The 22,435-nt window shown below is 40.7% G+C and overlaps 2 protein-coding genes across 4 annotated transcripts in view; both read right to left on the bottom strand.

Moving 5' to 3' along the window:
- Positions 1 to 1,711: 1,711 nt before the first annotated feature.
- Positions 1,712 to 17,006, bottom strand: LOC118416466. Of its 3 annotated transcripts, none has more exons than XM_035821574.1 (19): positions 16,632 to 17,006; positions 14,633 to 14,699; positions 14,209 to 14,308; positions 13,858 to 14,003; positions 11,409 to 11,464; positions 9,950 to 10,134; positions 9,022 to 9,202; positions 8,392 to 8,574; positions 8,064 to 8,198; positions 7,671 to 7,825; positions 7,378 to 7,444; positions 6,846 to 6,924; positions 6,075 to 6,208; positions 5,319 to 5,473; positions 4,949 to 5,152; positions 4,375 to 4,694; positions 3,847 to 3,996; positions 3,322 to 3,457; positions 1,712 to 3,039 (listed from the first exon to the last, which is right to left on the bottom strand). In XM_035821574.1, exons 3-19 carry the CDS (start codon positions 14,280 to 14,282, stop codon positions 2,775 to 2,777), a joined length of 2,625 nt encoding a protein of 874 aa, XP_035677467.1. In that variant the 5' UTR covers positions 14,283 to 14,308; positions 14,633 to 14,699; positions 16,632 to 17,006; the 3' UTR covers positions 1,712 to 2,774. The 3 variants fall into 3 exon arrangements, with proteins under 3 accessions (XP_035677467.1, XP_035677466.1, XP_035677464.1); XM_035821573.1 differs by having other exon boundaries at positions 16,643 to 17,006; XM_035821571.1 differs by lacking the exon at positions 16,632 to 17,006 and adding an exon at positions 15,062 to 15,360.
- A 1,122-nt stretch (positions 17,007 to 18,128) lies between these two features.
- LOC118416183 (inactive histone-lysine N-methyltransferase 2E-like) overlaps positions 18,129 to 22,435 on the bottom strand; it is a 50,414-nt gene continuing 46,107 nt past the window's right edge. Inside the window, exons 25-30 of the mRNA XM_035821263.1 lie at positions 21,750 to 21,991; positions 21,480 to 21,506; positions 21,020 to 21,147; positions 20,590 to 20,772; positions 20,338 to 20,447; positions 18,129 to 20,118 (exon numbers count right to left, since the gene is read on the bottom strand). Of these exons, the coding sequence (XP_035677156.1) occupies positions 19,588 to 20,118; positions 20,338 to 20,447; positions 20,590 to 20,772; positions 21,020 to 21,147; positions 21,480 to 21,506; positions 21,750 to 21,991 (1,221 nt within the window). The 3' untranslated portion in view covers positions 18,129 to 19,587. The remainder of the gene's footprint in view (positions 20,119 to 20,337; positions 20,448 to 20,589; positions 20,773 to 21,019; positions 21,148 to 21,479; positions 21,507 to 21,749; positions 21,992 to 22,435) is intronic.

The following is a 22,435-nucleotide window of genomic DNA, read 5'->3' as shown; positions in this document are numbered from 1 at the left end:
TACATTGCCATGGCGAAGTTTGTGTCCTGTTCTGGAATTTGGGATGGTGATTGAATATTTTTGTTGCAACGAAGGCAGCGATGATAGACTCTGTAGAGAAAATCAAAGTCAACTGGTCGGGCTGTCACTTGGCCCTGAAGTACTACACCAATAAGGTTATTCTGATTAATTTCATATAACTTCCTTGGTCCACTATCTACTCTCGTTTATACCAAGATGTATGAACAAAGAAGCCGCGGCCGGGAAAGCAATACCACAGATAATCAACATCCTTCTGTGTCTCACCTTTGAGTTAAGTTGTGAATCCGCAGTGGTATAAAATTGGTTGGTGTCCTACTCTCTGAGACACTCTCCTGCTATAGCGCTCTGGCGATTAAAACATCAATTCCTCACCAGTTGCAGCTTCTGTAAAGGCCCGCTTACCTCGTCTGCCTCTGGCCTCCAAGTGTGTCATCAATTCTGTCATTCCAAGGCGGTTGCCATGGCGTTAACAAACAGCGGGTCACAAAAACAGGTAGTCTTGTTGGTCACACCGACAATGAGGGTTGCTCACACCTCCCAACCTTCTTTGGTGTTTCCATGTTTCTATCTCATTATATTTGTTCTCTTTTCACGTTGTGTATTTTGTCCACAGCCACGTCTGTGCGACACGTTTACGATTTCCGCCTTGCACGTCTCTCAAATAAGTTGTTTTCCATATATAATTATAAACATGCACATTGAGCTAAGGGCACAACCCGCCGTACGTACAAATAAGTACTGACTACGTGAAAAAAAAGTGCCACTCGTAGGGAATCCGACGGATTTTGGAGCAGGCAGACACACCATAGAACTTTACGTGCAGGCAAAACTTTGTGTGCCATCGGGCTGTGGATTCGTCCCCCGTACGTGTCAGTACGGACAACGCGCCTGCCCTGTACAGCCGGAACGTTTTCAGAAATACGTGGTGGACGTACGGACAAATTGCACGTCCCTTAGCTTTAGATGGTCACCCTTTTCCCTATTAGCACTAAGGTTAATTAGTGGGTCCCGCTAGGCGATTTTATGGATTTGTAAGACAAGTCGGTAACGGTCGGTTGAATTAACTTTGCCACCACAGAGACACAAGGGGATCCTTGTTGGTGGTCGACATCCAGGCAACTACAACGACATTCAGACGATTTTTAGCAGCTTGCCCGTTAGGATTTAATCCATGTGATGTCAGCTCTGCACCAAATGGTAGAAAAGACAATAACTTAAAACTTGCCGGAGTGATACACCGAGCCCAGTACAATTTGTGTCGGGATAGATTTTTAGGGAAAAATCGGGCGATTTTGACGTTCCAGCCATTTGCCAGTCGATTTATAAATTCGGCCGCAAGTTTAAGGAAGTGCCTCTCATTCCCAGATTAGACCATTTCACGACTTCGGAAACGAGATTTGGCTCTCGTAGGGGTTTCACTCCAGGACTTTCTTGCCCTTGTTTAGGCTGATCACGCACGACTACTTAGATATCACGAAGTTATTAGGACGAAACCGGTCTGGTATTAAATACATTTGCTCATTTTGAGACAAAAAATTCTAAGTACGGCTTTTGCAAGCGGTTAAACTTGGAGCCCTTTTCGTCAATATGTATGCCATTTCAATTCGGACTACATACGTAGCTAGTAGGGATGTATTTTAAGTGGACTGAATGCAGCAAGCACGCACACACTGACGACAAAACTCGAGAGTCAATTTGAGACATTCTGAATTAATCATTGACTCGAAGATGAGAACGATATACACTCTGTATATTTATACGGTCTCACTGATATGACGGTGAGTCATTCCGCGCATTTGTCTAACATTGTACAAATGTAACTTGTAGCTACAAACCGTACTATTGCCCAATACCTTTTACAAAGGGATACTCTACAGTGAAGTCAATTACAGTTTGATTTCCATTGTTACAGTATGATTATTGAATCTTTGAAAGTTTAAAATAGCACATCTAGTGATTTGATTTTTTTTCAAGAATTGGTGACAATATGTTACTTTGTAGAAAAACATAAAAGCAAAATCTGAAAAGTAGGTAAGTTATTCTAACATGCTTTTATAAATGGAACAACTATGAAGAAATATTGCAACATCCTGGTCATCATTTACCTTCAACATGTTACCATTATAGTGGTGCACTAAGTCTTTTGAGACTTTGTGCCAATTACATTCAATTTTGTGTTAATAGGAGATCTATATCTCTGTTGTTAGTATCTGTACACAAATTGATTCTAACTTTTGACAAATTTTTAATTCATACCTACTAATAAATACTTTGCAACAATCCTCATTTAAGCATATCTGACTAGTTATGGTTAAGAAAATCAAAGTTCATTCCAAACTGTATTATATGTACCTAAATTATAACCATCCTGTTCTTTCTTTGTAATGTGAAAATAATATTATCTTGAAAATTTTGTTATCATGTGCAAAAAAATAGTACGTGTAACATATTAAAGGCATGCTGTCACAGAAAACAGGGTCAGTGGCAATATGATATGTGTGACTACATTGTAAGTCCAGTAACCTACAAGTGTTGAATAAAAGATATATTTTTCTCATACATGTATTCAAACCCAAGATTAAAAATGATTTAAGAATAGCAAATTACTTCTCTTCTATCATTCATTTGTGGGAAAATTGTTTCCCCAAACTATCATAATGAAATTTTGTAAACCATGCAACTGCGACTGCATATGGCATTGCTTATTTTCCAATTCTCCACCAGGCTTCATGGTGTGCCCTTTGCCTTTATAGTCACTGAGAAGCAGCCCTTGGATCTCTTCTTCTCCACAGGACAAAAGTTGGGCCAGAGGAATTCTGGGACTTGAAACCTGCAACTCTCTTCCTCTCAGGTGTAGGGGGAGTTACAATAATAGTTGAGGGAGGGGTGATCCCATTTGGCTCCACAATGATAGGGGCTACCGGTTTTAGTAACAATGGTTCCTCCCCATCCCACGCATTTCTGTCCTCTGTTGGTTGTGATTCTCTCAGTTTCAGCATTTTCATCCTTTCTCTCAGTCTGAAATATCAAAATATGTCCCTGATATGAAAATATCAAAACAGTCAACTTGTATGTACATGTATTAGATACCTTGTGTAATGGATGATTTCTCCTAATACTTAGTAGGCAGTATGGTTTAAAATCAATGTACAGTTTGAAAGGAGGTTCTTGAGAATATCTGGAGTGTCACTTGTAGAGAACTGCAGGAGTAAAACAGTATATCTTTTTAAGTTTTATTTATTTTTGTCTATCCTGTTCATTCATCTAGTGTTACCCTAACAACCCTGAGTCCCTCTGTACCTGAGTATAGGTGCACTGTGCCTGTTGATGTTACCTGCCCTGCCAGTCTGGGGAAGTCTGGACATGGTGGGTTCAGACATGGTGGAGTGTTGGGAGGACGAAGTCTTGGAGACAGCAGACATGGTTCTGGGCCGACCTATGAGCACAAAGGGGAACAGGAAAGCAAATTGGCTCCTCATTCATCAGAACTTGCTGATGTTAAAGACTCTGTTTGATATCAATGACTGATATGACATTGGAATTATGAAATTGACTCAATATTCAGTTCTATCCCTGAGATCGTCTCTTCCGTTCCAACTAGTTGTTTATGATTTCTACCTATTTATGAACATTAACACAGGAATCACTATAAAACGCCAGTAAGTTTTATCATTGAGGCTATATGAAATTTTATGTACAGTTTTGTCCTGGTTACACAAGCAAACTGGAACTAAACCAAATACTGTCAGGTAGTAATGCAGAGGTTTGGACACAATATCCCACCTATACAACTGTACAAATGGAAGATAACTCAGGAAAACTAACCTGGTCTTCCCAAAGCCAGACTGTGCCCAACAGAACTGTAGCCAGCTGGTGCCGGCCGACGAGACAGAACCTTCTCCACCACCTCATCCATGGTGGCTTTGAATGATGGGTAATCTATTGCACAGATCTGACCTCTCCAGGCTAGGTACCCTGGGGGAACAGGTAATGTCTCTTTAACTACTATTGGATGGACTTAATTGACATAAAAATCTAGCAACGTGTTGACAGGGAATATGACCCTGTACACATGGTATGTTGAGACATTTACCAATTACATTCTGGGGATGTATAGTCTACTAGTATATATTTCTAACAACATACGGATGTTCCCCGGGGCCAGCTACTTGATTTCTGGCTCTTGACATCACTTCTCAGAACATAGAGCAGAATGACAAGGAGCAAAACAAGTACTGGACTAGGTGGATTTCAAGGAAATCTAAGTAGGTTACAGTCTTGAAATTCCATTTAAAGGTGCTTAAAGTGATCCACAGACTTTGAAACAAGTAACATTAGTACGTCCCCACCCACCATCAGCACTGATGACCACCATGGTTGGCACCCCAGGCACACCAAACAGCTGCGGCACGTTGGACGACAGTCTCTGCAGCATGGCTCCTCTCTGCACCGGCGTGTCCCTCTCCAGCTGCACTCTGGTTGCCTGGCAACAGCAGCAGTGTCTGACGGTGACATCATTCCTCCAGCAGCGGTCCAGGATCAGGTCCTGGAGTTTGGTCATGTGATCGTGGCCGCTCGCCGTGCCGCAGCAGCAGGCAGTGAAGGCACACCGCAGCGTGTTCTCTCGGGCGTAGTCCACAAAGAAAGGCATGACTCTCTTGGATGCCACACACCTGGACAACAGTTACCATAGAAGGTGTTTGAAAATGAAAATGATGTTCCTATGCTGATAGCCCCTGAACAAGCATCCTGAATACCATAAATTTTGTTTGAGAATAATACTACTATACATGTATATTACTTTTCTTTTTAAAAAGTGTTCTTTGGCAGTCCTGTCTCAGCACACTAAAGAAAAAGAGAAGTACCCATGATATACTCAATATTAATAAGGCCTCATAGAGCAGATGAAAGATCATCCATTTCTCACCAGCTTGTCCAGAAGAGTATGACATCAGGTCGGGGGATCTGTCTCCTGGTCACCAGTGGTGCACAACCTTCTGTCATTACATCATACACTGTACAGGCAGGGGGAGGGGTGCATCGCCCTAGCAACCACTGATTGACAGGTGGGGCAGACTGCTGCTCCTCAGGCAGGCTGTCACCATAGTAACAGCATCCCTTATCTGGCCATCTGCAATAAGCATACCAGAATAAAAAATTTGTTAGAAATCTACTGCTACTCATATCATAGAACATCAGACAACAATGCATGAACAATAACCTATGTTTAACACATTAATAAATGAAATACAAATGTACAACCAGTTGCGATATGTGACAATCATGTTCTCCAGTACCTGGCCAGTTGCTTGTGGACGTGATGGAAACAGAAGACGGCAAACGGCAGGAAGTCCTCCGTACAGACCTGCAGTGTGGACGACTGCCGCGTGTCCTCGGGGTAGTGAGTTACTGTCAATAATTGCACACTGTGGAAACGTCTCTCCAGGTCCAGCTGGAGGGCAAAGGTCATCATTGAGAAAGTAACACCATCACTAGATGTATCAGATTCTGTCATGACACCAAGTACATGGAATCAACACTGCCCATAAGGCCAGCATTAAATTGTCAATGGCATTTCACTGAATTTGGCAATCACCAGAAAGACACTTTCAAAATTGTCAGAGATTCAAGCGTAAGTTTTGCTTAAAAATCTACTGTCAAATTGAATGGGGTTAGGGAGCAAACAAACATTGACCAATCCCTAAAACTACATGGCAATCAAGAGGACAATGGCCATATTCAGAACACAAATGTCCTTTTAGATCTTGCAGACTCATTGAGTCTGCTATTATCCTATTAGGTGATGCCAGATTAAAGACTGTATGTTTGAGTTTGCCTCCTACCATACACTAACTTATGACTGATTCCAGCCCAGGTTATAAAAAACATGTACATCGTATTACTACTCAGCTATGCTGCACCATGAAAGGCAATGCAAACAAAGAAGACAAACAATCTATCAAAACTTGTTTTATTAGATTTGTGTGATGAGATATGCATCACATGTAGATCCCACAGCTATTACATCAAATAGTGTAATGAGATGTGTTTACCTGGATGTCAAGTTTGGTGACCCCTTCATGCAGTACAGTTCCATACTGCTCCCCATTCACCTGTACAATATACCCCCTCACTACTGCATCAATGGTGTCTGTCACCTCCCACTCAAGGGTCAAGTTCACCACACCTGGTAGGAACAACAAACAAATGAATCATTTATCATCGAATCATTATATATTCACTTGGTACATTTTTACTTTGTAGAATACAAAAAGATGAATGCTGGTTTTCATTATATAAGAAGGAAAACTTCACAGTACAGAATGATAACTGTTTCAGCACCAAGGAGAGACCCACAGTGGGAATGCGTCTACAGAAAGGAATGGGAAATACTGGTGCCACTGTGTATTAAATTTGTTATGAGATTACTTGTAAGTTACTGTGCACAAGTCTCAGCACCATCTTTTCACTTTTGTTAATCACCATTTAGTGACCAATGGGATACAGACAATGACCCCATAGACTAGGATGCAACCAGATTCTGATGGAGCTTAATCACAGCAACATGGCAATATACAGGACTAATGGTAAGAACCAGGGAAGAACCAGGTGACCCCTGTCTACAATGATGTCATCATAGAGACCGAGAATTGCATAGAATTGTATAGATCTATCACGGCGGTCGGTTGCTAGGGTATTCTTTCCCGTTGCTATGCGAGTTCGACAGAGTATCGGGTTACAAGAGGCCTACTATTTGCTAACTGTAAAATATTTCAAAATAAACAAGATGTTATGAGAAGGAAAATGCAAGGTAGAAGACAAACCTGTATATTGTGGCAGAGATTTGAAACACCTGTAAATCATCTTCTCCAACTCTTTCTTGGAAGATTGCAATCTCTCCAACTGGAAGAATGAGATAATATGCTGTTTGTGAATTAGAAAAACGAAGGGTAACTGTAACTTAAGAAATATATCCTACCGTACGGTATCTTTGTATTGACAGATTGGTACCCCTCTAAGTATGAAAAAGTAAGTAGATCACTATCAGTTTCAGGTACTTGTCAAAGTTGTAACATCAACTCTCGTAACTCCATCTGATGCCATAACACCATCACATAAGAAGATACATGAAATTAAAGTGATTTAAAGAGGTGTACTAATGCAGCATCAGTAATCCTAAGGTACACACATCAGATATCTAGGTGATAAAGACAATCTTGGGAAGGCCTCCATAAAATGTTTTTTATGTGGCGGTCTTATGGCACCCGGTGAAATTATGACAGTTGATGTCACAATGTATATGCTTTAATTTAGTCTTTATGTATTTTTAGGACAAAGCAACCAACTATAACCTACCTCTGGTTCCTTGGATGGTTTCTTGTGACTTTGAAGACTTTGCTGATATTGCACTGATTTCTGCAGACTGTGGAAGTAGATAAAGTACAGTTTTAATTAACAGTTTGGTGAGACAGAATTTGTGTACACAAGTTTCAAAGCTGCTGTATGTCATCAAGTGTCCAAAATAGAATTAGAGTCACGCATGTTCCAAACAATAGCTAAAAGTCACGTCATACTACTCTTTGCCTGTTGCTTACATTTGAGCTTTCTTTGATGTCAGAATGAAGTGTAGATATGTCATTGGCCCTTACCTGTTTTTCCTATTAACTAGTTCAAATATAATGTTTTCAATCTTCTGCCTCTCCCTCTGGCCAATCACAGACAGCCTTAGATGAGGTGCTGGTGGGACCTGTGCAGGGACCTCTCTGATTGGTTTACACCTGACAGGGTTAGGAAGGCCTTCAACCTGAAAAGGAAAAAAAAATATAGCCAATCTTAGCAAAACATTGGCTTTAAAGGTAAAATACTAATCCTGGTTTGATTGCTTTTGGTTCTTTCCCTTAGATCACCATTTTTGATAAGAAATTCAATAAAATGTGAGAAATTAATGTATGAAGTTATCATATGATGGAATGATTTACTAGTATGATGGAATGATGGATAGGTTGAAAGTTCCCCTTGGAGGCCCCCAGAAGTAAGCTTACCAGTATTTCCACATAGATGGTGTATGATGCACCAGCTTTCAGCTCAGTGAACATGGTGTGTCTGATGCTGGGGGGTAGGGGGCCTTGGACAAGTTGTTGTCTATTTTCACCCGGTGTATCCTCCTCACAGAACACCTGTGATAAATGCAACACACTTGTTATATTTCATATGCATGAATATGTCTGTTCTAAGACAGGCCATTAGAAGTACAACTTTGTTACCATAACCCTTTACATGTATAAACAATGAGAAGAATTCATAGGTCCAGCTTATGTCAGATATGCTTCACAAAAGTGTAGCATTAGACATTTATTCCTCAAACCCTACCTTAAAACCAGTGACCTTGACCCCCACAGCTGTAAGTTCAGGGTCATCCCACCTGACCCCGATGGCACGTGTTCTGTCAGTAGGTGCTCTGGTCACCTCAGGTGGCTTCACACCTGGCCAGATGGCCTTCACAGGCGCTGACCGACTGCTGTAAAACTCCTGGTCTCCTTGTTTGGAAATGGCCTATCGAGTAGAAGAACAATTATGATGAAAGCAGTCTGCCCTTTGTCAGTTTATCCATCATTAAGTTGCCATTGAATCCGTTTGAATAATAGCAGAAGTACCAGGATATATATCAACAAATACCTGTATAAGGCATAGTTCATTTTGAATGGAAACAAGGATGACCTGTCCTTGGTGCTGAAATTATGTTCTGTTCGTATTTCGTAACATAATGTGGGTGAGCAGGTAATACCTGACTTATTTCCTCAGCCAATGAATAGAAGATGTTAACATAAATGTACCCATTAGTTCTCCGTTGTGTTCTTTGATTTTAATGGACGATCTTAAAAAAAATGGTAAAAAAAATTGACAACACATGCTGTTCAGACAATTGAAACAGAATGGGTAGGGTCAGGGTAATTTGGGTATGTATCTCCTCATGCACTTATAAAATGGAAGGGACCTTACCTGGACCTGGAAGGCATACTGCTGACATGGGTTCCCTAGTCTGTACATGTACCAGTGCTGATGGGGCTGAAACTTGGCCACAAACTCCCTGTCTATGTACACATCATATCCACACAGTTCTGAGGCACCGTACGTTCTGGGCCTGCTCCATTCTACAGTGATTCCATAGAACATGCAGCTCCTGAAAACAAAAATTAAAAGCAGATGTTGTCAATTTGCACATACAACAAGTTACCAGTATCAATCACTGCAGTTTCATTTGTTGTGTTTTGTATGTAAACAATGTTTTAATAGAAGCAGCCATTTTTTTTCTAACTGACTGTTTGGATTTTTGGTAGTCCAATAGCATAGACAATACAAGCTTTTCATTTGACGTCACCTGTGCTTGTTGGATTACAGCGTATGTCTGTACACCACACAAAGATGCTAGAGCTAATTTAATTACCCGTCAACATGGTCGTCAGAGGATTCAAATTATGATTAATATCACGTCAATGAAAAGCCTGTATAGCATACTGTGAGCGCCTAGAATGTAAACAAGAAAACTGCAATTGCATTCAGTCTGACAGGGCCTACAATGTAAATTGGTGTCTCAACTATTCTCAACAAAACCTCAATGGAACCAAAATACTGCAAATGCATGTAAGTTTGCGGGGATTTAATTTTGCGGTAGCGGGTTAAAGGACTTTTCGCGGTCTTATACCATAATAGAAAAGTGTTCGCGGTGGTTTTAAGTTTGTGGTAAATTGGTCACCGCGAAAACCGCAAACATTAATACACTGCAAACATTTCTGCATTTACAGTATCCTGTGCTCCCTGTAATGTTGATCATGACCACAACTATAAGCATTTTTGTTCATTTTGAGGTGGCAACATAAGAAAGTACATGACACTGTAAACAACATTCACTCAACACCGAAGGACTCACCTGACACGTACAACAGGTGGATCAGGAGGACCCACTGTCTCTACTGTCAGCTGTCTGGACTTGCAAACAACTGCCTTCTCCAGCAACCCACCAACCAGTAGCACCCTTACATAGTACACAACACCAGCCTGGCAATGGCCAATCACATAGCCTGTCTCCCGTGGTGGCAAAATAGTCTGCTTCACCTAAAGGGAGCAAACATATTTTCTCCCTTAGATAAAATGAAAGTTTTACAACACAAAAGGCAAATACACATGTATTGCTAACACCAATTCAATAATTTAGCATTTCTTTTTTAAAATATTGTGCAAATATAATTCCAACATGTGAAGTAGACGATCCATAAAGGTAGATTGTTCAAACACCTGAGCTAATAGACCAAATATATTTATGGTACATGGTATGTTTGTGGTGAAATATTAGCATTGTGAGTATTGCAAGAAACATATTTACAAAGGAATTGAAACGACTTCTATAAAAAGGACCAACGCGATGAAACGCATGTGATATGAAAAGTGTTTTTTTTTCCAAACTGTTTGATATCTGCCTGCGTCATTGTGAAGGTGTAAGAGGTGAGTAAACATACTGGCAATCAAACTATTATATATTTTTATGTGGACATGTAGCTACAATGGAGGTTGTCATGGTTTCATTACAAAGCTAACACTGGGTCCTAAGCTCCATGCAAACAATAGCTCTGTTGGTAAGGTAGGTCAAACCCTGTATAAACTCCCAGGAACCACTTATGGGGATTGAGACTACCGCACTAGCTTATTTCTAGTTAAACTGTGTTCTCTTTTGGGAACTTGGTTCTAATCTAGATAATTTGTAATGTTATATCAATCCATGTTTTTGAAAAGGAAAATCCATTTCTTGAACGAGGCCAAAACGTTTTTCAGCTGGAGTTTTATAAGAGAAATCAGGTACACTTACCCTGGGAAAACCAGACTCTTAAGAACCGCGTGCAAGGTTTACCGATCACCGCCACACCCGCCCCCGGGACGCCCGCACACCCAACACCCGCATGCCCGACGATCTGGCCCCAACTATCGCTTGCCTCTCACGGATAGTTGTGTGTGCGCATGTGGCAGGCGGGGATCGGTAACTCTCGTTTGTACCGCGTCTTTGAGTTTGGTTCCCCAGGGTAAGGTACACTTGGACATGCATCTTCCCTAAAGAAGACCAGTGTTCTTTTTGAATGTGTGATGTACATTGTATTTGAATTTGTTATTCTGATGGTCTGACATTGTGAGAGTCCACCTCAAGGTGCTGCCTAAATGTACCAGGTACTAACTACTGTGCCCTCAGATCAAAATATAATACTTGTTCCCAAGAACCAAGATTAAACAAAGAAATCCAGTGCCAATACAAACAGCGTCTATGTCAATTTGTCAAGCACTCATTGCGCTTGGTGTCAACATATCATTCTGACAACAGAATAATGTAGACAAGACCACACCTTTGGACAGGTAGCACTGCTCCATTGCACCTGAATGTGTCTTAGACTCCCAACACCTGTAACAAAACAGATACAAACATCCAACACATAAATCCACCTTAATTGGAATTTAATAGGGTGGGAGGTGCCTTACATATCTTCATTGTTAGACAACGTGACTATGTCTTACTTAGATGTGGAGTCAACTGAGACTTGTTGTAGATACAAGGCAAAGCTGTGTTAATCAGAACTGAAAACATTGAAAGAACAATACTAAACATTAGTAGTAAAATTACTAAAAAAAATATCAATTGACATTTTAACATTTTCTTAACACTAATAAAGCTTTGTAATGTTAAACAAAAGATAGAATTATGTTTACACATTTAGAATCGCATATACATATACATAGATATAGCTAACCTAATCTTTTAATCCTCCCCCGCTGTGAGATTACAAACTAATCAATATTGCATTGGTTACAGTGTAGTACAGACGTGAGGCATTATTTCTAAGTTTCATTAAGTTTGCCCTTGATAAACATTTCTGAAGTTTTATGATACCTATGTCTTAACAGCAAAGTGTGAAGCAATAATGCTTTGTGTGAAAAGGTGCATTTGTCAAAATACTTTCATCATGTATCAAAATACTGTAGTCTTTTCAGGCCGACATAATGCTAGTTCAGTGCTTTCTTCTCCAGCATTCAGATTAACACTTCCTGCTCTATAGGCTCGTTCTCATTTAAATGTCGAAATGCTGTCGCCTGACGTTACCACTTGATATGGAGAAAATTAAAGACAACATAACTGGTTCCTTCATTTTTCCATAACCCCTGTAATGTTTTACAAAAGATGCACAACAACATTCGTATTGGTTGATGGCTTAGACGGTTATTAAAGCCACGGGTCGGATTTCACACCCTAAAAAATGGCTGTCGCCTGAGAAGAAACGAAGAATTCAAATAGTAGCCAAAAATGTAACAATTCAGTTTCCAGAATAATTGTTCGGCAGGTGAAACCAGCCACCAAGGCCCTCTGACCGATCACGTCAGACCGCTACTGTCACTGATCTTGGAGGCTGTGTGAGGTGGTTTATGCCTGTCGCCAGATTCTGTAACAAACGTTACCACTACGAGTATGATGGTTGCCACGGTTTTATTATCCACGTATAAGACTAGAAATGACCATTTTTGTGACGCTGTACAGTTTTTCTGGCTTCCTAAAGAAACAAGAAAGGGTTGTTGACTGTTATTTGTACCCCACCTTGCTTAACAAAATGTTGTACAAAAATGACTGTAACAAACGTTACCATTGTTCGATGCTGTCTAAGCTTTCTATTTGACCTGGTGTAAAAAAGCTGCCCACTTTTCAAATATTCCTTGAGACATCCACTTACATTTGTATACCTAAATGATGTAGTCAATAAAGTAAGTCCTTTAGAAGAAAACAGGGTAAAGTTTACTGTTGTAACAAACGTTACCGGTAACGTTTGTTACCCGCCCTGTAATGTATTACCAATGGGACCGAAAATAATAAGTTGCAATTTTTTGGCTATGGTTAAAAGAGGAATTTTCCTAAACAACCAGGTAGTTTTCACTGAAAATAAAGCCGATTTATTTTTCGACCAAAAAAATGCCATTTTCGACATTTCAATGAGAACGAGTGTATAGTGAGGGGGATTAGGAAAAAGACGATTATAACGTACAGCATAAATGTTCCAAAGTGATCTGACAGCAGCAGAGCTATGGTTGATTTCTGGTCGATACCTTTTCATTGTCACTGAACCGATTGACGCATTAATTGATTCACACTGAAATGCCCCGTAAAACTTGATCAGTCTAATTCTTCCAGGAGAGGTGACCTGAAACGGCCTCTAAAGCGTACAGTCATGTGATATCACACCTGTATTCATCACAAGTGTTCCAGATAATGACTGTGAGGAGAAAGTGACCCAAGCACAATCTATCATTGAGAGAAAAGGTAATAAAATCTGCTGTTTTGTTATTGTTGTTGACAACAGTTTGTGGGGCGGACAGATACCAGTGAAATGGAAAGGGTAATTTATATGCCTGGTCTTTCATGGGTTTGAAAGGGAAAATGGACTTTCTTGTCCATCACGTGGTTATTCATTAAGCTACAATATTCTCCATTGAGCTTTTGCTGCAAAGTAACATATCAAATTAAAAGTGTTTACGTGGCTGACGTGACAGAAATTTAAAATCCTGGATTAGTAGGCCTTTATGTAGGCGATGCAAAATGTTCTTCAGAATAAAGATGTTTTTGTTAACAATTTGACAAATGTTTGTTTGTTTATTAGGAATCTCCCTTAGTTGAATACATCAATCTAATCTTCCTGGAGTCCTCTATATGCAATCCAATAAAATACTTTACAACAAATTACACAATGTCATATAATGTCGATCAGTCAATTCAGGTAGTATTGTGACTGAGAAGATGTAGTAATTTCCTACCCAATTTCCCTGGTGTTGGCCACTGCACATGTATGGCCGCATCAGTTGCTGACACCAGCACCAGGGGGAACTCTGGCACTGCCCCCACTCGCGGCTGCTTGGCAGAGCTGGTCCTTGCACGCTGAGGAACTGTTCTTTTCTTGGGGCTAAAGAAACACACAATCCATTTATCCCTCAGTCTTATAATGAATGGCCTGTATATATTAGCCTCGCAGAATATACAATGCATCAAGCACATATTGTGTTTCACATTTGTGATTACAAAGAAAAGTTCATTGACATCATTGCAGACTGTAGAACCAGATATGTTTTCGTGATGCTGAAAATCATGTTTTATAATCAGCATCTCACCTGATCTTTGAACCTCTGTGTTTGGGCTGGCCTTCTGTCCAGCCTGCTCCACCTGCTGTCCTGCCCTTCAGCATTGTTGTCAATACTTCATCTTCTTGTCCTGAAACAAATTTCACATATTTTTGCAACACTCAGTATTGGAATAGTATCAAACCCAGCAAGAGTGAGAGACAGATGGTCAAAAGTCATGATATTGCAGTACACACTATACTAACATCATGGTTCTTGTTGTTGAAGTTTCTTTACCATTGGTGGTCAAGCTGTGCAGCCAGCCAATTTCTGGTCTCTTTTCTAATGGTAAAACGCATTATCTTACAAAAAATCAACCTTTTTGTAGTGGTGTGACATATCAATGTGGGAGACACTGCGTGGCGAAAACTATGTAGTTTGACCTTACGTAAGCTAAAGTAAAAAGTGTATTTACCTTCATATCCATAAGTTTCCAGTTGGCTCCAGACCGTTGTTCACATGTCACCTTGTGTATCCTGGATCTGTCATTAAAATCAACAGGTGGTCAAACTGGTGCTGAGTGATAATCACCTCATCAGGTGGTGATTGCTGAGCTTATCAACCTCTGATAATTCCCTGATAATCCTCCTGGGAACCTAGAGCCCTGTAGGAGACTAGCTGGTAGGGCAGGCCTACAGACATGTCCCACACAGACCCTCTACAATACCCAAGGGGCCTCTTGTAACAAAATGAATTACGGTGTTTTGGTTACGACTGCCCACCTGAAAGGTTAGGCGTTCTTAATTAAATGACTGACCTGAATTAGATTTAGGGCACATCTACAGGTTTTGATACACACAAAACGCCATTATTCATAATGAACTTCTCAGTTTTGCTGACTTACCAAGAAGAAAACGTTAACGGTGTTGTCTCGGAAATTGTACGTTTGCATCACAGTAACAAGTGCTGGTAACGGGCTTTCTCCCCGCCTGGTGCCGACAATACCTATCCATGTCAGATAAGCTAAGTAAACAGGTATAGAAAAGCCTGCATAAATTGTAGACGGGTGGCATTCATTGTACGGTGGGGTCAGGTGAATGGCAGCGGGGGATTAATAGCAGTGGCCACGAAACCCAACCTACCGTCCGCATATCTACTTAACATCCGTCCAAACTTGGCTTAACCTTCGCTAGTTTTCATTGCCATAGTAACCATAGACATTAACCGTTCATTTAAGTCCCATAGGCCGAGGTCATGGTAAACAAGCCTTCATGGGAAAATGCTGCTTTTGTGTTTGGGGATTTGTTTTGATACGAGTAACCTCGGTGCTAGGGGCAATGTTTAGTGATATACACCGCATTCCAGCCAACTGAATGGAGGGGAGGTAAAACCTAATCCACCAAGCAAAGGAATTCGTCTATGAAAGTTTTAGAACCTGTTTACACACAAGCAAGGGCAGTCTTATCTTGTAACTCTAAGATGCTAGGATTAACTACATCAAGGGAGACCGGTATTACTGTCGGTTGACTTAGGGTTAGACAAAAGCAATCCTATCAAAATATCACTGATCCTTGCAATGAATATAAATAGTGGCACGCTTTCAAAAGGTTGTTTGCACAAGTTATTGTTCAAATATACAGTTAAGCATAGCTGGGGATGGCTAAGAAGTTTATTTATATGTCTCTAATTTCTTCTTTGGACTGCAATAAAGCCCCCCCCCCCAATCTCTCAGCAAAATAATTAATGGCTCTGATTAGATTGTGTTAAGATAAGAAGTAAGAGTGGCAACAGATGAGTGATTCGTCACATTGCAAATCAGCTAAAGTGTTCGATGAAAAGAAGAGATCATAATTTTAGTGATCTTTTAATCCAGCATTTGTGGGGGCTGCTTGGACAAAGTGAATGATTAGTGTACATCTAATGCCATTTGCTTGATAACTTGGCAATAACATTTTTTTTGCATGTCAGGAATGCAAATGAAAGCAGGGAGGTTTCAACCTTTATGAAGCTAACATTCAGCTTTGATGCAATCCCACACAGACAAAACAAAATGTGGACAAATCTAGATCAAATATGCTGTATGATTATTTTCTTTTGACACTCCTAGGCCAATAACAAAATGGTGTTGCATGCAGTTAAAATAGAGCTTTTTTTCCTGGCTTGATTGTGATATCACTTCCATTTCATTGCAGGTTCAAGTTACATATTGCCACTTAGAACCAGATCATGAATAGCTTGAAGTTGCTTTTGGTAAATGCTGGAATCATGTACCATAATTTTTTTGGCAGCAGAGGCGAGTTGTTTTTGCGCTGCAAAAACTGTTGTCCATGGCTCTAATGGGGGCTGCCTGAAGATGTGTAGGCCACTGTAAGCATTACTAGTATTTAATGCAGGCTACATGGAAGCTGCATTTTCTTTTTGACAAAATCTTCAGGGACTACCCTTTTTGCATAAAGTCTGAAACACAACTTCACCTTAAGCTCACCTCTTGGCACCATCCACTTGTTACTGTATCCTGGTTGAAGTGCGGGCACTAACAGAGGCAGGGAGCGTCAGGTTCCAAATCCTGGTATTGAATACAATATTTGATACAATGTGTGAGAGTTTTCAGCTGGGCGATTGGAAAGTTTTTTTACTATTGGGAGTGAAAACGTAAAGAGCATGATATTGATTTACCTAGCATCCTACATACATCTATTTAACATTAAGAATATACAAGGATTAAAGCTTTTGTATGAAGTTAGAAAAACAGCAGGGTCAGAAAGATGACTTTTGTCATGGGAACACTCAAGTGCAACTCTCAAGTCAGACTGTGTGGTTTTAAGGTACTGGAAATAAAACCTTAATGCATGATGCTGGGGGGAAAAGCAGAATGTATGCTTCCACAAATCAGGCAAAGAGAAAAACTAAAACTTAAGCTTTTGCTGAGATACACATACTCACCGTCAGAAAGCCCTGTCGCAGTGTGACAAAGCAATGCAGAACCTGCCAGATATATCCTGACACACCCCTGACGACAGGCTCACAACACAACTCCACTGCTGACCTCACTTCAGGATGTGGAACTCAAAACTGGAATGTTTCTTTCTAAATTCACAACCTATCCAGCAATACTTTCAAACAAGTCAATAATCGGAAAGCTCTATTACGAGCATCCTTGGAATCAGTAACCAAGAGAGATTGGATGATTGTGCAGGCTGTGTCCCTTTCTGGGCTGACTTGGCATCTAGCGGATACAGGAGATCAACCTGAGCAACCAGTGCTGATGGTTGGAATGCTCCTCAATTGATGATGTGTTTGTCCCACATTGTTAATGGACAGAAATGAGCTGATTATTCCTTGTGTAAACAGGCAAAGGATCCAGTTATCAACTGTGTTTCCTGCAGGCAATGGATGTGAATAACAAATGTGAATAACAGCCAAGACACTATACCCTTACTTAGCTCTGGACAACTGGGTTCAAATGTTCAGGGTGCCCTTAAGATAATAGGATTTTGACAGAACAATCTATGCAAATCTGGCTCTGCACTTCATGTCTTACGTTGTTGAAGTTTACTTATCTTTTATTCAACATTAGCATTTATAGTTGGCCACAAGTTGATGCCCTCTACTTGACATGCTATGTGGCTGGACTAAAAAGACCTTCTCTCCTGATCACTTCCAGGTAACAATTTTTCTATAATAAAGTACTTTCCTTTACTGACCATGAATGTGCACTGTTTCTCATATTTGAATCCACATTAGGTGAGATGAAATAGCATTGATTAACTAGAATAAATGAAAGCATCCTTTGCCATCATTTCTGAGAGCATATGTCTTTCACCTGGTATTAGTCTGATGCTTTTGCGTGGCTGTTAAACCTCTATTAAGTTTATAGGATTTTTATGTGAGTGCACTGATTAGTACTACTGTATTGGTATAAATCATACTTCCACAACTTACACCAGTAGAAAAGGAGAGCACACACCAACACCATTTCCCGGGCAGATTTTATTTGTACACAAAGTCTTCCATTAGAAAGCCAGGCGCTAATATACAGCCAAGATGGTGCCGAAAAAAAAAACTGGGTTACTCTCTGTACAGCATTCAGGCTAAAATCATGCACTTGGTTCCTATAGAACAGACTACATAGAACACTACACCATGGGGTACTACTAAAACTGCCTCCAAATGCCATCTAAAGCTTTCTACAATGTAGACAAATCATTACATTATTCTTTTTTTAAACCATATTACAGGTGAACCCATGTACTATCAAAAATATCTCCTTTACATTTTCATCCTATGGGAATTTTATACACATAGTAGACAACAACAATTGTACATGTACAATAGAACAGTTTTACTATGGAGCAGGTATACACCTTTTTGACCATTTTTACACCAGAATTAGCAAGAAGACTTAAACCTGAAGAAACATACATTTTACTGGTACTCACTCAGAGAAGGATGGGGTACAAGACTTTTTCCAATTATTTGCAACGGAAATAAAGTGTTAGGATATTTCTTGTTGAGTTTCCCCCCACCTACCAGAAAACAAATCTTCTGCCACTACTACCTACCACAATGCTAAGCAATGCAAAACAAACAGAACCAAACGTAGAAGGCAAAAACATCCTACGAACAATACCACTAGCACACATGTTACTCTTGTCTAGAGTAGACCTTCACGCTATGTCTGACATGGGAAGGAGTAAATCTAGTTACATCAACTGATGGAATGTTAGAAACAAAATGTCAGAACGTGAAGCATGGTTTACTTTGTTGGAACAAAGTATACAGTTGTCTATACAAGTTTAACAGTTTAACCTTCAATCTTACAATCTTTTGTTTTTCTAGTACAAGGTATAACTGTAGCAGTTCCAAGCTCAAAGACTAGTAACATGAAAATACCTCTACAGAGTACACAGCTTGTACATTTACTGAGTGACAGTCAGTCATCTACTTCGTAGAACATCCTCAAATAAGAACAAGAGTTATCAGAACAGAGTTATCATCTTTTGGGGGGTAAGGTAACTCTGATATTCAGAGTTCTTCATGTATTTAATCTTGCATGGGTCAAATGCAATCAATAACACTGGGGCCATCAGCCACAATATGATAAAATTTGCAAAGTACTCCAAAGAACCTTAAAAACAATGCATTTCACAAGTTGGTAATTACTGTAAGCAGTTACTATACACCTGAATTATTTTTTGAGATCATTTTTACAATACTATACACTCACAACATTGACAGATCCAAAACTGTAGACAGGCTGGACAGAGAGGCTCAAGTTTACAAGCTTATCTGACAGTTACTGTGCAGGAAGGATACAGACAGTATTGTATATATACAACAGACTTTCAGATGGTAGGCATAAAGGAGGCAGACATACTGACACTGAAGTCGAGAAAATAACACAAGCAATCTGGTCAATGTACAAAGCGGTTACTGTCGGTAGTAGGAACTACTGGCAGAGTAGGACTGTGGGTACGGGGGGCGAGGGGGAGGCGGGGTGGGTGCCCTGCCAATGGGGTTATGTCCGTAGGCCCCAGAGGGAGTAGCTTGCTGTTGATGGTATTCTCCACTGTATGCCTGCTGAGTGTAATACTGGCTGCCCTGTGCAGACTGGGCCTGTGCGGAGTACTGTGGGTACGTCTGGGGCTGCTGGTACTGTGAAGGGTACTGCTGCTGGTAGGACGTGTATGTCTGCTGGGGGGCGGGGGGATAGGTTGTCCCTGAGGGGGCAGAGGTGGCGTGGTACTGCTGTGGCGGGGGGCGGCTGTAGTAGCTCTGCTGCTGCTGCTGTTGTTGTTGTTGTTGTTGCTGCTGAGGCGGTGCCGGAGGCTGCTCTTGGTAACCTGGTGTTCCAGCAGCTGGAGGGTTGTAGGAGCTGGAGCGCGGCTGGGCGGGGTACGTGGTGGGGATGGGCTGGGGCTGCTGCTGCTGCTGTGCACTGGGACTCCTGAACTCCTGTCTCTGTAAAAGTGAAGACAAATGTCAGTACCCGAAAAGTTCAATATTCTTGCTGTGAATTTTTTGTGACAACAATGTTCCTTGTACTCTCTGTAAGGTTATTCTTGAATGCTTGCCATTCCCCAAAGACCCATCAATCAATCAAAGAAGAAATCAGAAATGTGAACTGCTCTGCACAACACACACTAAAGCAGCAAAAGACCAACACACAGTACTACTTACAGGGTTGTATCTACTCAGGGAAGGAGAAGCACCAGCCTGCACAGGGCTGCTCGCTACTGGGCTCTTCACATAGGAGCGGGGATCCTTGGTCTCTCCCTCTGAAAGCTTATCTGGGAAAGGACAGCAACATCAAACAATCGTTATTGCAATGTATTTATGTACTTGAAATCAGTTAAGTTGAAAAACATAGCCAAATGTCACGATAATGACATAAAACATCAGTATTCAATAGGGTTAACTTAAGATCCTTACCATGGTTGTATCTGGCGTCAGGGCCATTTTTGATGGGAGGAGGGGGTGGGGGTGGTGTCCTGCGCTTGCTGGGAGGGGGAGGAGGGGTGTGCTTGCTGGACGGTGGTGGTGGAGGGGCTGGGGAATGGGACCGGACTGGAGAGTGGCTACTGTCCACAGACACTGAGCGACTATATACATGTCCTGTGGAAGAAAAGTAAAACAGATAAGATAAGCAAAACATGCTCCTTATTTTGGTGACACTTTCACAAAAATGCAAAACATGTAATTTATGTCATTTTCTTGTAGACAAATACAATCCACACTTTAACATTTGGAATACAATCTGTAAATCCTATACTTCACAATGTCTCAAAAATCAAATGCCAAAACACATCATGAGAGGCTGTAAGGACATGCTAAGATTGAGTGATCCATATCGCCAAGTTACCTGGCTCCTTCTCCTTCCTGTCCTTGTCTTTCTTCTCCATGCCTCTCTCAGTGCTCTGCTTGAGTTCTCGTCTAAACCTTTGCAGTGGGTCCTCCTCACGTATCCTCTCCACAGAGGTGGGAGTACTCCTGTCAATAGAGAACAAACACCATCTTTACAAGTCCACACTAAGTATTCTTTCATTTCCTAGGACTTGGATTCAATTAAAGGTTCCTCAATCGGAAGTCAAATTTCGACTCCTGAAACTGTTCTCTCCAGACATGGAAAATAATTCTTATCCAAACAAACACTAATACCAAGGAACACAAATTGCACAAATATAGAAATTTGACATATTGTACAAAAGAAAAATCAAGTGCCATTGATCAAAAGCTAAATGCAGATGAAATTGTCATGTTTCTATAGCAACTTCTTGCACATACAGTTACATAATTTGCCACAGATGCCACCAATGCCTTACCTTTGCAATCTCATGTAATGTACAGACCTAGCAGAGGCAAAGGAATGGAAGAGTGAAGGCCTACGAATCAATGGGTTACAGGGAAAGGCAAAAGATTCAAAGAGCAAAAGAAGATGGACTGATCTGAGGGTAAGAATGCTCATAAATAGAGTTCCTGTGGGCAAAAATAGAAGGATTGAAGCATCAGAGCCGTGTTGGTAAAGAAAGCTTCAAAACTGCAATGTATGTACCTATCTAGCTTTCTTTGCTGAGATTACAAAACACACATACCAGCGCTTGACTAGATCATCCACTGCCTTCCGATCTTTCTCCTTGTCCTTGCATTCTGCCTCCACTGTGTGTTCATATGATGGCATTGTGGAGAGTGGGGACATCATTGGGTTCTTGATAGGGGTGGAGGGTGCGCTGTCCGGAGCTAGTTTAGTGGGTGTAGAGGCTGCACTACTATTGGCACTGGAGTTGCCATCTTTCTGTCCTTGCTGCTTCCTCTTGCGGTACTCCAACAATGACACCTGAAAAGACACCTGTTTTTAGTACAGCCCTTGCAGCTCAATGTCAAATTGCATCACATATCTAGGAAAATGACCATGCATACAAATATTGCAAACAGAACATTTTAGACTTCTGCTGTTACTATGTCTCTTTGAAATGAATAATTTTAGCTATATACGTCGATGTAGGTTAGACATCCAGGTAAATAAGATACGCCAAAAATAATTACTCAAGCAACTGGATATGGTTTTGAAACGGTCAGACGTTTCGGAAAGAATCCACTTTCCTTCGTCAGTGACACTGAAGTGATCTGCAAGAAACAGGTCTTTTATACTCTAACTTTGAATGAAGACAATTTCAGATGTCCAATAGGAAAGGTTGTAAGACAATTCAGACTGAAGACAATTTGGATTCCAACGAAAACAAAGCTAAGGCAGAGTCAAGCTGCAGACAATTTGGATTTT

Source organism: Branchiostoma floridae, chromosome 5, assembly GCF_000003815.2.
Source record: "Branchiostoma floridae strain S238N-H82 chromosome 5, Bfl_VNyyK, whole genome shotgun sequence".
NCBI classification, from domain to species: domain Eukaryota; kingdom Metazoa; phylum Chordata; class Leptocardii; order Amphioxiformes; family Branchiostomatidae; genus Branchiostoma; species Branchiostoma floridae.
The sequence above is the reverse complement of the archived record's forward strand: the minus strand, read 5'-3'. Positions and strand labels throughout refer to the sequence as shown.

Excerpts from the sequence above, each read along its gene's own strand:
- LOC118416466 (XM_035821574.1), bottom strand. The coding sequence starts at position 14,282 with ATGCTGAAGGGCAGGACAGCAGGTGGAGCAGGCTGGACAGAAGGCCAG. Across the intron at positions 6,209-6,845 it reads ATCTCTGCCACAATATACAG|GTGTGGTGAACTTGACCCTT; the intron begins GTTTGTCTTCTA and ends TGTTCCTACCAG. Across the intron at positions 4,695-4,948 it reads ATACTCTTCTGGACAAGCTG|GTGTGTGGCATCCAAGAGAG; the intron begins GTGAGAAATGGA and ends ACTGTTGTCCAG.